Source organism: Aquarana catesbeiana, linkage group LG01 (assembly GCF_042186555.1).
Source record: "Aquarana catesbeiana isolate 2022-GZ linkage group LG01, ASM4218655v1, whole genome shotgun sequence".
Classification (NCBI taxonomy): Eukaryota; Metazoa; Chordata; class Amphibia; order Anura; family Ranidae; genus Aquarana; species Aquarana catesbeiana.
In genome coordinates, this window is record NC_133324.1 from 314,101,642 (window position 1) to 314,116,186 (window position 14,545).

At 42.5% G+C, this 14,545-nt stretch overlaps 1 protein-coding gene across 2 annotated transcripts in view; it reads right to left on the reverse strand.

Annotated features, from left to right (window-relative positions):
• The window catches only part of SGSM1 (small G protein signaling modulator 1), a 351,523-nt gene extending 338,675 nt beyond the window's left edge, over positions 1-12,848 (reverse strand). For both annotated transcript variants that reach the window (XM_073629552.1, XM_073629541.1), the window contains exons 1-2: positions 12,707-12,848; positions 12,582-12,625 (exon numbers count right to left, since the gene is read on the reverse strand). In XM_073629552.1, the coding sequence (XP_073485653.1) occupies positions 12,582-12,625; positions 12,707-12,722 (60 nt within the window). In that variant the 5' untranslated portion in view covers positions 12,723-12,848. The remainder of the gene's footprint in view (positions 1-12,581; positions 12,626-12,706) is intronic.
• Between the last annotated feature and the right edge of the window lie 1,697 nt (positions 12,849-14,545).

Genomic DNA, 14,545 nt, shown 5'->3' on the forward strand with positions numbered 1-14,545 from the left:
CTACAAATGAGTACATCTGCTTACTGTCAAGTTTTAAATTTGTAAAAACATATTGTGGCTTTCCAATTTAAGGATGGTAGTCAAGGCAACGAGAAGTCTGTCTTTTCACACTACATTTTTACCAAAGGAGCAGCGTACAAAAGGATATGTCTTCCTGGCACTCACTGAGCAGCTCATGTAATTGTTCTCTGATTCAAACACTGAATCTACAAGCACAGCATATTTAATGTTCTGTAAAATGACTAGCTGGTTTAGTAATGTGTTTTCTCAGTGCAAGCATCTAAACACAGAAAATGTAATTACGATCTCTCTTCAAACAGAAATAAATCAGTTCTTTTTCAATGATCTTGCATAATAAATACAAAGTTGTGACCAGGTATCTGGCAGGCCAGTTCAGCTGCTGATTTAATAAAGATCATGGGGACATACAGGTTTGAAATTGTCCAATAAAAACCACAGCGCATGGAAGGCAGAGAAACACACTATGCTTATAGCAGAAAATCATACCCTGAAAAGCTGAACCTTCCCACATCCTGCCATAGATCTATGCACGGATATTCATTGGCTTAACACCTGTGAGTTTGTGCTCATAAACGTCTATACTCATGGTCTACTCTTTTCAGGGACGGTCACTAGGCTGTTACTAAACACAAAAAGGTGTTCCCAGCTCATGGCCACACAGCAATAATCACATGACGTAGCAATGCTGTACTTGCACAGAAATAAAAAAAAAAAAAAAAAGTAAAAAGACATCAAATGAAAATCAAGTCATATGATATCCCTGCTCATGTGGGGCGGGGGGAAGTTTTAAAGCACAACATCTAATTTGCTGAAAAATTGTAGCATATATACCCTTCTAGCACATTTGACTTAAATACGCTAATGCTTTGTTTGTCAATTGGACAGCCTACTACTATTTTTTTTTTTTTTTTTTTTTTTTACAAGAGAATGAACCAGACTAAGTAAACAGGCAGTAATCTGTGGTTGCATGACATTCAATGACCACGCTTTAAGCCTAGATTAACCAACCGTGATCTGTTATTGTTACAATAAATGGCAAGTCATTAGCCATGTTGACAGCTAAGCTAAAGGTATACATACAGTACACAGCTATATGGTGCAGCTGTTCTTTACAGTCAGCAACTGTGTATATCATCTCTGCCTTAGCAAATCTATCATTTTTATGCAGTATATCACTGTCCTCACAGATGTTCAAAAACAATAGCCGCACATATTACCAGTCAACACACGCTTACATATTTATGCGTGTTTATGTCTTACAAGCAAACAGCCCCATTCCATACCATATAGGAGGTGCTCTCTGCTTAAATTTCAGGTATTTACAGTACTGCCATTCTGATGGCAGTAAAAGGGGTAACTCTCTACTGTCTGAACTAGAAAGATCTTAATTCAGGTGACTTAAAAGAATAGTTAATAAAAATTAAAAAAATATTACAATGTAATTTCCTATTAAAAAAAAAAAAAAAAAAAAAAAAAAAGTTCCATATATTAAACTCCTAGGCAATGTGTCATTACAAGGAGGGGTCCACAGCTAACATTAACAATCTGCTTGGCAGACTGCAGACCCACTGAACAGTAATAATGGAACTAGCCCTTAAAGCTAATATAATAATTACATAAAATATTAATTTGTCTCAGATCATAAGACCTTGATTGCAGTATAGTAGGGTGCCTTTTCCAACACACATCTGGCTTTCCGTCTGTAATTTCATAGAAGAAAATTACTAATGCAGGTAATGTGGGAAAATGGATGCAAAGCCCAAGGACATATTTCAATATCTGTTCAAGTGCGGGTGCTCTTCCATGCATAGCTGTGAATATTACTAGTAGCTTTTTTCATATATTGCCTTGTTTTACATATTACATCTCTTGCCTAGGGTATAAGTGTAAAATTGCCCATACTTCAGGAATAAAAAGGTGAAGCTGCACCATGAGTGCTTGCACACACCTTCTCTATACTTCCCTGGCACCATGATCTGCAACTTCAGCCAGAAGAAAAACTCCGTACTATTGGGTGTGAAATACAGATGATAAACCCTGCCATCCACAAATCAGAGCTTGGTACCTGAATGGACTATCACTAATCCTAAGCATAGTCACATGCTAGGGTTGTCTAGACTATGCATATTTTGAGGGGAATTCATGAAGGTGTCACAGACACCCTTTGGAATTCTGTTGGGCTGCTTCCTTGTTTGATATCGTTTGCTGCAAGGTTCTAGGTCGGTTATTTAGAAAAAAAATGTATTAAAGTATTAAATCAAGAGTCAGCTAGGCAATCAGCATTTTAAAACAAAGTTAGAGATGGGCACCCTTGTCTAGTAGAGGTTTATTTTGGAGGTATCTATATTGACAGAAATGTGGAAGCTGCAATTGTCATCTTGTTTGTTAAAGGTTTATACGCCATGGCTGTCATCCCTACATGGTCAGTCACTGTCCTAGCACAATCAATACAATCAAGTGAGCATCAGGTATCCAGGCTAGTGACTCACTAGTTCACATAGCATGGCTCAGGATGACAGCCCTATGGCATGAACCTTTAAAAACAAGTCGCCATATTTCTGAACTCACAATATACATTTAAGAAGGACCTTTAAAATACTGGATTGCAAATTGCATTATATATATTTTTCAAATAAATTCATAAATAATACTATTAGGCTAAGATGGAACAACTCATTCTCAATTAACTTAAACCAGCTTACCAAGTGTAACCAACTGCCTAAATACTAATGGATCCATTAGAAAAGCATTTAAGAGTCATGTAAGCAGACTACAGAACATGTGTACTACATTAGAACGTACATGTGGATATTGGTACTTTAAAGTAAACTCTTTATGTTCACCACAGTAGATAAACAATTGCTGGCCATACACAGCTATGTTGGCACCACCCGCATCGACACACTTTAATCTAAAATACAAATGTGGAAAATTCTGAGCCAAACGGTGACTACAGCCAATCAGATGTCAGGAAAAAAAAAAAAATCAAAAAAACTGAATCAGCGAGTTGGAAAAAGGATCACCCCCTTGTGTCAGTATTTAGTTGAAACGTCTTTTGCTTTAATTACAGCCTTTGGTCTGTTGGGATATGCCTCTACTAACATTGCACATCTAGACTTTGTAATATTTGCCCACTCTTCTTTGCGAAATTGCGGGACTGTGGGATTGCTCAAGTTCAGTTCTCAGACTAGACCATGCAAGGACATTCACCTTGTTCTCCTTAAACCACAGTGTGGTCATTTTTGCTGTGTGATTTAAATCATTGTCATGTTGGAAGGTAAACCTTCTTCACATTGACAACTTTCTGGCAGAAGGCAGCAGATTTTCCCCAAGAATTTTAAGATATTTTGCCCCATTCATTTCTTCTTCTATCTTAACAAGTGCTCCAGTCCCTGCTCCAAACAAACACCCCTATAACAGGATATTTCACCTCCATGCTTTACTGTAGGAATGGTGCTATTTTGATGGCGAGTTGTATTGGATTTCTGCCAGACATGTCGTTTGATGTTGAGGCCAAATTAAATTTTAGTTTCATCTGACCAGAACACCTTTTTTCTATGTGGCCTCAGAATCTTCAAGGTGCATCTTGGCAAAGCTCAATCATGACTGCATGTGGCCTTTCTTGAGGAGTAGCTTTTTTCTTGTAACCCTCCCATACAAGCCACATTTGTGGAGAATTTGTGATATTGTTGTCACATACACACAATGACCAATCTGTCATAAATTCCTGCAACTGCTTCATAGTTGCTGTAGGCCTCCCGCCTCCTTCATCCAGTATGAAGCGACGTTCTGATCCAGGGAGGGTCCCCGTTGTACCAAATGACCTTCCATTTCTTAAAAATAGACTTCACTGTGCTTCTAGGCATCGATAAAGCCTTTGAATTTTTTTTGCATCCATCTCCTGTCCACAATTATATCCCAGAGATATTTTGACATTGTCACCCATATAATTAATGGTTTGCTTCAGTTGCACTACCAGGGACTGAAATGCTCCAGGAATGCTCTTTTCATGCTGAGCTAATGAACGTGACCACAGCTGAAAGTCAAATGGCTTTGTGTGCCATTAAGAAGGTGATTAGTTAAACTTGATCTGGGTCATTTTTAGGAGGGGAGGATCCTGATTCCAACTCAGTGATTCTGTTTTTGAATTTGTGTTTATTTTGTTTTTTGACATATTGGTGTTATAGCTTTCATTTGGATGTTATAAGTTGCACTGAGTAAATACAGCTGGATAAAACTAAAACTGTGTGTCTTCATTTCAGGCTGCAAAGCAACAAAATGTGACTTTTAAAGGGGGGGGGGGGGTGATTATTTTCTATACCCACTGTATATATTGGAAAATTGATCAATCCTGATGTACTGACTGGCCATCTCATTTCTTGAGGCCCTAAAACGTCAAATAACCCCTTTTTGGAAAGTATACAGTTCAAGGTCTTTAGTAAGAGGCATGGTGAGTGTGTTTAAAGCTGGAATTTTCGTAAAAACTTTTTGGACAATGAAGAAATAAAATGTTTTTTTCACAAAGTTGCCATTTTAACAAGTTATTTCTCACACACGGCATAGGCATACCTAGAATTACACCCCAAAACACATTCTGCTATGCCTCCCGAGTATGGGGATACCACATTTGTGAGACTCTCACAGCCTGCATGCATAGAGGGGCCCAAAATCCAAGGGTTTTCAAAAAGTAGTTATGCATCTAATTTCCTAACACAATTTTTTGCCACAAGTTTTTGGAAAATGCAGGAAAGAAAATGAAAATATATATTTTTATCTTTTGACAACACAAAGTTGTTGTCAATGAGATATTACTAACACACATCATAGGCATACTTAGAATTACACCCTAAAACAAATTCTGCTACTCTTCCTAAGTATGATGATATGTGTGAGACTATTTCACAGCCTAGCCATAGAGAGAAAAAATCCAGGCAAAAATTACACACCTAATTTCCTGACTACTTATCACAATTTTTGGAAGCCCGGGACAGTAGAAACACCCACAAAGTTACCACATTTTGGAGGAGAGTAAATACCCCAAGGTATTTTTTAAAGGCATGGTGAGTTTTCTGAAGACTTCATTTTATTGCTACAAGTTTTTGGAAAATGCAGAAAGAAAATGACAATTGATTTTTCTTTTTTATTTACTCAAAGTTGGCAATTTAATAAGATATTTCTCACACGCAGTATGGGCATACTTAGAATAAAACCCCAAACCCCCTTTAGCTGCAGAGGCAGTGGCCAGGGGTATACAAATGCTGCAGCTACAATGCTTTGGTTCGTGGCCTTGGCAGGACTTATAGGTCTTTACTTATTATTAGGGGCTTGCTAGTAAATTTCTTTTTCTAAAAAGAAATAAATATACCGTATCTTCCGCACCATAAGACGCACTTTTTCCCCTCAGAAATATGGGGGGGGGGGGGATGCCTTTGCGTCTTATGGAGCAAATGTATGCTAGGCACCGCCCCCCTGCCGCCACCAGAACCGCCCTCCCGGCGCCACTGGAAACTCCCCCTGCCGCCGGAAGAGAAGCAGGAGAGCGGAGGACACAGATCTGAAGCCCCTGTGAGCGCCGATTTCCCGGCTGGGTCTGACATTGTTGCTGATGACAGAGCATTTGGCCGCTTGGGCTGCTCTGTCTTCTGTCAGGAGGATGGAATGACATGATGTCAGGCTGCATTTATGTGCAATGGTCAGGCTGCATCTATGTGCAATGGTCAGGCTGCATCTATGTGCAATGGTCAGGCTGCATCTATGTGCAATGGTCAGGCTGCATCTATGTGCAATGGTCAGGCTGCATCTATGTGCAATGGTCAGGCTGCATCTATGTGCAATGGTCAGGCTGCATTTATGTGCAATGGTCAGGCTGCATTTATGTGCAATGGTCAGGCTGCATCTATGTGCAATGGTCAGGCTGCATCTATGTGCAATGGTCAGGCTGCATCTATGTGCAATGGTCAGGCTGCATCTATGTGCAATGGTCAGGCTGCATTTATGTGCAATGGTCAGGCTGCATTTATGTGCAATGGTCAGGCTGCATTTATGTGCAATGGTCAGGCTGCATTTATGTGCAATGGTCAGGCTGCATTTATGTGTAATGGTCAGGCTGCATTTATGTGTAATGGTCAGGCTGCATTTCATGGGCACTGGGAAATATTTTAGGACACCATTTGGTTCAGAATTTTTTTTTCTTGTTTTCCTCCTCTAAAACCTAGGTGCGTCTTATGGTCAGGTACGTCTTATGGAGCGAAAAATATGGTAAAAGGCACAACCTGGTGATCTTTGATCTCTTCCATGTTGTTCGGGTAGATCTCCACCTCTCAAAAGGTTCCATACCCCTGCTGTAGTAGCATCAGCTACATAAAGTATGTGTTTACTTTATGTGTTCCACAGAAGTATGGGTGTCTTCCTCATTTGTGGATGGAACAAAATCAAGTCAGCCTGAATACTTCTAAGCCATTCAAAAGCCACCTTGTACTTTTACCAATGAATACAAAGCTTCATCTGATTGGCTGAGGTAGGGATTGTGACTTCTTCTACCTACTATATAGCTTGACCAATCAGAGGAAGCCTTGTATTCATTGATAAAAATACAAGTCTTCTCCTGAATGGCTGAGAAGCATTCAGGCCAATTTGATTTTGTTCCAGCTGCACACAAAAAGTTGCCCTTTCTACTGCAGAACACAGCACTGTTTACTGTATGTAGGGGATGCTACTACAGTATGATACAGCGCTCCCAGCAGTCACATGACATACTAATGGAAATAGTTTGTATGGGCAAACTTGGCTCAATGAACTAATAAAGTGATAGGCAACATATAATTCAGCTTTAAACAAGTGGTTGTAAGCCCTTGCATATACCCAGTGCAGTGACTAGCCTCAAGCAATACAAAGAGACTAAATCCTCCTATTTAAGTTGTTCCTGTTTATTTGCAGCCCTTTCTCTTCTACAGCCTCCTAAAGCACACATTTTGCACAGCATTTCTGAACTCCAGAGGGCAGGGGACAAGAATTTGATGGCACACACTGCGCAGCATAGAGCACGGAGCTAAGTGTAATTTGAGACCTGGGTGGTTAAAGGAAAGAAATTGCATAGTGCATGGCTCAATTGAACAGTGGGACAAGTAAAAGCTTTGTCATTTACCAGTTGCGTAACCAGGGGATGGGGACTATACCACGGTAAGAGGGCAGTGCCTAAAGCAGATCTTACAGAAAAATAGATCCACATATTTATTAAACCTCTGCATTGCTATGAAAAAATGATGCATTTCACTTTCAAAACATCTGGAGGAGAAAACTATGCTTACCTTACAACTAAGCTTCCACCTGTAAGGTGAGGTTTACATCATAGGCTTTTAAAGTGAGGAACACTGAGGCTCCTGAAGTTTCTAAAAGTGTATGAGCATCTTCTCACAATATTTCAGATCCTCAGCATTTCCAGGTTCCAAATGGAAGGCCATTGACATCACCTTCACTTACTGTAGGAACCATGGAAGAAGCTAAGAAATGCATTAAGTATATTTTTTAGGTTTCCTCCTCTTTTTTTATGTCGAATGTGGGACATGATGGGACAGGGCGAAGGTGGTATAAGAAGAAAGTTGACCTTGTATTTTAAAGTAAAGTCTACTATCTCACTCACAAAGAAGTTAAGGTCCTATATACAGGATTTGTATCAAGGTCAGGGATCTTCCGCAGGCACAGGGGACGGATTTAAAGAAATAATACAAATACACGCTGCTGGACATGATAGATTTACATTCTTAATAGACCCTGGCACCAACTTAAAAAAATGGCAGTTAAAAGCATAAGAAAGTGTTTCAAATACTCTCTGGCTGTGTTTTTCCATTTTAATACTTCAGGAAGAATCAATTCCCTAACACAATGCATAGCCCTCTCCTCTTCTGGGAGTGTCAGACTGTCAAACTACGGGGGGGGGGGGGGGGGGTACTATGGGGGCTTGGTAATCACATCCAAAAGGTGTCTCCCAGCAAGTGTCTCAAGGATTTTGGATATCTACACAGGGCAGGTAAAGGCATATCCTACCTTAAAGAAAAAAATAAATAAAAATAAATGCAGCTATATTGAAAAAAAAGGAACACATTTGCATGCATTATTTTTTTAACTTGAGTGTACAAGCATTGCAAGTGCAATCTGGATATCACAGGTGCAATGCACAGGCTCCTACAGACTATTCCTCCAGCCCCAGATCTGTACCAAACAATGGCATTTCAGTTATGGAGCTGAAGGATGTATCAATGGATGAGGAGTGTGGTGACATGACCTCACTGAAAACTACTGTGATGATAGATTGGACTAGTGTGACAGATCCACTGACACAGCTGTGTGGGCGGAGACACACTGAATTTAAAATTAAACAGGACTCTGCGAGGAGAAGCGGCCTGTGATACAGGTAAGTGGAGGAAAATGGGGGAATTTCAGGGGTCGAGCAATGGCTGTAATGTGAAACATGTTGTAAAGGATAGACTTAGCTCTTGCACTCTGGGGGGGGGGGGGGGGGGGGGACAAGAATCCTCCCTTGCAGGGGGAACTTTCCCCACACTGCAAGGTTTTAAAGTATATGTGAACTCTCACCTTGTAAAACAACCTATTCAGTTTAGAATTAATGAGTGATCACATAATATCTGTTCTAAGCTGCAGAAAGGAAAAGAGAGGTGGGGGTGGAGAAACAGCAACATACTGATCTCCCCAGTGAATGGTTGTGCAGGGAGGCATGTCAGCACAAGTCTATTAATTGGAGGACAGGCAGGCTGTTCTCCCAGCACAGTTACAATACTGAACACACCGAGAAAAATATGCCCTCATGCCTAGTGTGGTCAGTTTGAAAAAGGAAAGCAGGGAGGACTGGCAGGATCACCAGGTATTTCACACAAAGGAAGCAATACAAAAGAGAACAGGATATTTTTTAACACAAGTGCCTGGTACAACAGGCACATATCAGGAATATAAAATGCTGTGCTAACATTTTTTAAATGCATATTTATCTCTAGGGTACCAGAAAAAGAACTTTTTTTATTGCCGATACCTGGCGCCTTTCAGGCTGTAAGACCAGTGGCGGCAGCCTCTTCTTCCCTATGCTCTGTCGGTCATGTGCCCTCTGACATCATCAATTACAGTACATAGCCCCAAAGCCTTGCAAAGAATGTGAGGACACATAGGTGAAAATTAGAGGGGGAGGAGAAGAGGAGAAGAAGAGAACAGAAGTAGAAGAGGAGAAGAAGAGAACAGAAGTAGAAGAGGAGAAGAAGAGAACAGAAGGAGAAGAGGAGAAGAAAGACGAGGAGAAGAAAGACGAGGAGAAGAAAGACGAGGAGAAGAAAGACGAGGAGAAGAAAGACGAGGAGAAGAAAGACGAGGAGAAGAAAGACGAGGAGAAGAAAGACGAGGAGAAGAAAGACGAGGAGAAGAAAGACGAGGAGAAGAAAGACGAGGAGAAGAAAGACGAGGAGAAGAAAGACGAGGAGAAGAAAGACGAGGAGAAGAAAGACGAGGAGAAGAAAGACGAGGCGAAGAAAGACGAAAAGGAGGGTAATGCTGTATTACTCTGGGGAGGTGATTAGGATTTTTTTACATATTATGATTGCTTATAACAGTGTTAATCACGGTTATAAGCAACTCATTTTGTATTTTTTTCTGAATGAAATTCAATCATCCAGTGTGTACTGCTGTGATTAGCCACAGATAATCACATGGTAGATAGACTGTGATTGGCCTTGTCTGTACACTGTGATCAGTGACCAATCACAGAGATCAACACAATAGTACACAATGGGTGTTATTTACTAAAACTGAAGAGTGCAAAATCTCATGCAACTCTGCACAGAAACCAATCAACTTCCAGGTTTTATTGCCAAAGTTTAATTGAACAAGCTAAAGTTAGAAGCTGATTGGCTACCATGCACAGCTGCACCTGATTCTGAGTGCAACATTAAATCTACCTCACTGAATGGCAGCCATCTATTAAAGTGGTTGTAAACCCTAACATATACCCAATTAAGTGAATAGCCTCAGATGATACAAATCCTCCTACACAAGTTCTACTTGTATATCTGCTGTCTTCCCCTTTCTACACCCTTTGAAAAGTGCAGATCGTGTTAAAAATCTTTCTTCCTCTTTCAGCACTTACACTGTGTGAGAGCAGATTGGAGGAAAGGGACACCCCCCTCCCCCTCCACATAGACAGAGGAACGAAGGAACATGCAGAGCTGTATTCTGAATAGATAAGCTCCCTGCTAATCTCCCTCTAAGCTCCCTCCCCGACACAAATTTTCAGCTAATGTTATCTCATGTGTCAGTGAACTTCTCAGAAGTGACTCATGCTGTAACAGAGGAACAAAGCATCAGAGAGAAACGACACTTAGAGCTTTGGAGAGAGATAAGTAAACACTACATATATATGTGCTTAGACCAAATTTCATGAATGGGGTTTACAACCACTTTAACCATTTCAATATAGGGCACTTTTACCCCCTTCCTGCCCAGGCCAATATTCAGCTTTCAGCGATGTTGCACTTTGAATGACAATTGCGCAGACATGCGACACTGTACCCAAATGTCGCATTTCATCTTTTTTTCCCCACAAATAGAGATTTCTTTTGGTGGTATTTGATCACCACTGGCTTGTTAATTTTTTGCACTACAATTTAAAAAAAAGACTGAAAATTTTGAAAAAAAAAAAAATGTCGCTTTGTTTCTGTTCTAAAAATTTGTAAGCAAGTATTCTCCTTCACTGATGGGCACTGATAGGCGGCACCGATAGGCAATGACTGGCATCCTTTATGGGCACCTGATTGACATTACATATGAGTACAGGTGGGCTTCACTGGTGGGGCACTGATGGGCATCACTGGCAGGCATTGCTGATGGGTCTGCACTGATAATCAATGCGCTAATTATCAGCACAGCCCCAGGAGAGGAGAGCCTCTGATTGCCTTTCCTCTATCCAAGCCTTGACAGCGCGAATGGAGGAAAGACGATTAACGACACTTCCTGGTTACCATGTGATCAGTTGTGATTGGACACAGCTGATCACGTGGTAAAGAGCCTATGTCAGAGGCTCTTTACCTAGATCAGAGATGCGGTGTGTTGGATCGACACACAGCACAACCGATCTCCTTACCGTGTGCCCCCGTGGGCGCGCATGAGTGGCTTATCCTGCTGGATGTCATATGATCCCCTGTCAGGATAACAATACCACCTCGTGGTATCTGAATACAGTAGGCGGGAAGTGGTTAGGCGCTGCACAAACTGTTGGTGCTATATAAATCCTGTAGAATATTTAAATCCTGTATAATATTGTGTACAATTGTCATGGTCAATTGTGATTGGTCACAGTGATAACATGGTACCAGCGGCAGCCCAGTACACCGATCTGTCATCCGCTGCTTCTGGTGGAGGCACAATCCTAGGAGGACGTCTTGTGACCTCCACTCTGGATGGGAGAGCTCCCGCTCAGCTGTCATTTTACAATTAGCTCGGCGGGAAGCGATTAAATGAATAGTATGGGAAGATTGTTGCAGAAATGCACGGTCAGGCTCTCGTTACTATAGAGGCTCATTCGCACCACAACGGATGCGAGCAGGGCCGGTGCTACCACTAGGCAAACTAGGCAGCCGCCTAGGGCGCCCCGCTACTGGTGTTCCTAAGCAACTAAGTCTCAGCATCAGCAGGCAGCCACCGCTCCTTTCACACATAGTGTCAGAAATGCAGCGGTGGCAGAGGACTGTGTCTGTGTCCCGACTCCCTAATAAATGGAAGCAAGCAAACATTGATTGATGGGCGCTGGTGAGGCTGCATTTGATGGGCGCTGGTGAGGCTGCATTTGATGGGCGCTGGTGAGGCTGCATTTTTATGGGCACTTAATTAAAATGGTGGGGTATGCATGGGCAGGGAAAAGGGGGTGGAGTCCGTTGTGGAGCCGGGGGGGGGGGGGGTGGCAAAATTAAGTTTTCGCCTAAGGTGTCAAAAATCCTTGCACCAGCCCTGGATGTGCGTTGCTTTTTTCTAACGCGTTGGTGTATATTTTAGCTGCGTTGCATTCGTCTGTTTGCGTTGCATTCATGCACATTTGAACACGTTGTATTGTGCGGGAAAAAAAAAAGCGCATGACGTACTCTTTTTCTTTCAGCGCTGGACAAATGCAATGTGTGAACTGAATTCATAAGGAAGTATTATTTTTTGGTTGGGAATATGCTTACAGACGCACCTGATGTGAATATATACACTACATTAGGAAATGCAATATTTATGGCATATTGATAAAGCTTGTATAGGATTTCTAGCAATCAGGTCCCCAGGTAATAAATGTCAGCGCTCTCCCCTGGAATAGTCACTGTGACACTGCTAACCTTCCCATGGATTGGCATAGCAACCTAATTGAGATCCATATGAAAGCAACCCTAGGACAAGGCTGCTTCTCCAGTGCCCACCCTCTGCCAGCTGTGTCCATGGAACACACCCTCCTCCCAGGCACCACAGCCCGTCCATACACACCACCTAATGAGGGGAGAAGAAAGGAAGGAAGGAAGAAATGGGTCACCTACCTCCTTCTTCACCGTCTTCAGGAGCCTCTGCCTGGTCTCTGCCTCTGTGGAAGACATGACACGTTTTATTCCAGCCATTGGAAAGGATACAAGGAGAAGGTAGTGCTGAGGAGAGGGAAGCTCACCTGTGCCCGTTGCCATGTTTGCAGTTCCTCGCCTCCTGTCCTCTGCAGACTCGGCGGCTCTGGTAAAGCACAGCTGCTCCGGCGGGTGCACGCGGCTTCGTCCAATCAGGCACCCCCGGCTTCCCTGTAGACGTGCACGCGCCTTCCTGCTTCCCCATTAGATGGGCTCTGGTTTCCTCTATGACAACCCAAGGATATATCAAAGCTTCCATTTAATATTTATTTTATTGGGCTATGCAAGGCACAGTTCCACAACATTTAAGCAAATAATAATAATAAAAAATAATAATTTTGAGCTTGTCTAATATGTATAGAGAGGTATAGGCTGATAAAAGCAGGTGGACAATGATGAGAAGGGGATAATACTGGAAACTCTCCATAGAGGTCATATTCCGGGATTGAAAGATGAGGGTGTTTTATGGCCCGTACACACAATCACAAGCGAAGCGATCGTACGATAATCTGACACAGGTTTTGAAAGCCGATCATGATAGTTCTTCCGATATTATACGATGGGACAAACACAAACATTTTTTTTTGCATATTCTTTGTTTAAATCGGTAGCAAATCAAGGGGAAAAAAAAGCCTTCAAGAAAATGGCATAATGTGCTAGTATATATTGTGTAGCACTAACTCACGGTGGAGCTGCTGGTTTAAGCGGGTCTGTTACCTTCACTCTGCTTCCCTCTGTTTCACCGGCACCGGGTCTAGGGTTCCGTTGAGTTTACTCCTGGACAACACACGCACCAACACTGGAGTACGTTTTCAATGCTTTATTAAACAAACGACTTAGGAAGTAGCAGGAAAGAGGTAGAAAGGAAACTTGAAGAAGAAACTCAAGAAGAAACTCAAATATTCTCTGGTAGGGTTCTCTTGACAAAATGTCCTGGTAGAATTCAAATACTATTTGAAATGCGCTCCCCTCATGGGACACACTCCTTGCTCGTCTGGATAGGCCTCTCTCACCGGTCTAGCAGCCAGCACGCAGCACGAATCAAAGTCTCTGCCACAGACTTGTTTGGGAACAAAACCCGTACGATCCTCTGCCACAGGATGTATAGGTTTTTCTATAGTGAAAGTCAGTCACAGTGCTTGAACCTTTAAGCCGAGCCGGCAACACTATGCTGTATAGTTACTTTTGGATACGTCCTCCAACCGAGTCACCAGACCCCTCTATAGACCAGCACGCTGCGTGATCTCTCCAAGACGGGTCCTCCGCTGGGATCTCCTCGGTTGTCCAGCTTCATCACACAGGACCGACAGCTCAGGACCATTCCTCGACCGCGGTGGTAGGCTCCAGACAAGCCTCTGGACCCACCCTTGTGCCACTGTATCGTGGGCCTCCGGAACAGAGGACCACGAGGTAGCTCCTTAACGCATACCTGTCGGCCAGGAGGGCCAGCAGGTGGCTGTAAAACGAACCCCAAAATATGGCGTCTGTCCCATAAATACTCTCGCCCAGAATGCAATTCGGAGGACCACCTCCACCGAGCGTGCCTCCGGGACAGAGGAGCATCCATTCGCTTCAACACGTTGCCTTTCCAACCCTGACCAGTGGCAACATCGACACCCACCGGTCAGCACGGAAACACACACAACGTCAACCAAGCTGGAACAGAGGCAAACTTTAACCTTCCTAACGCACAATTTACTAAATTTACCTAACATGCGGTAGATTGCAAATTTACCAGCGCTACATACTCCCCCCCACTACAATAGACGTTGTCCCCAACGTCTATCCCAACACAGTAACAATAACTCTCAAGTCTGAGAGTAAGCATTTGAGTTTCTTATAACTTTGGATAGGCAAAGGGAGAGAAAGGACAGTTTAAAGACACT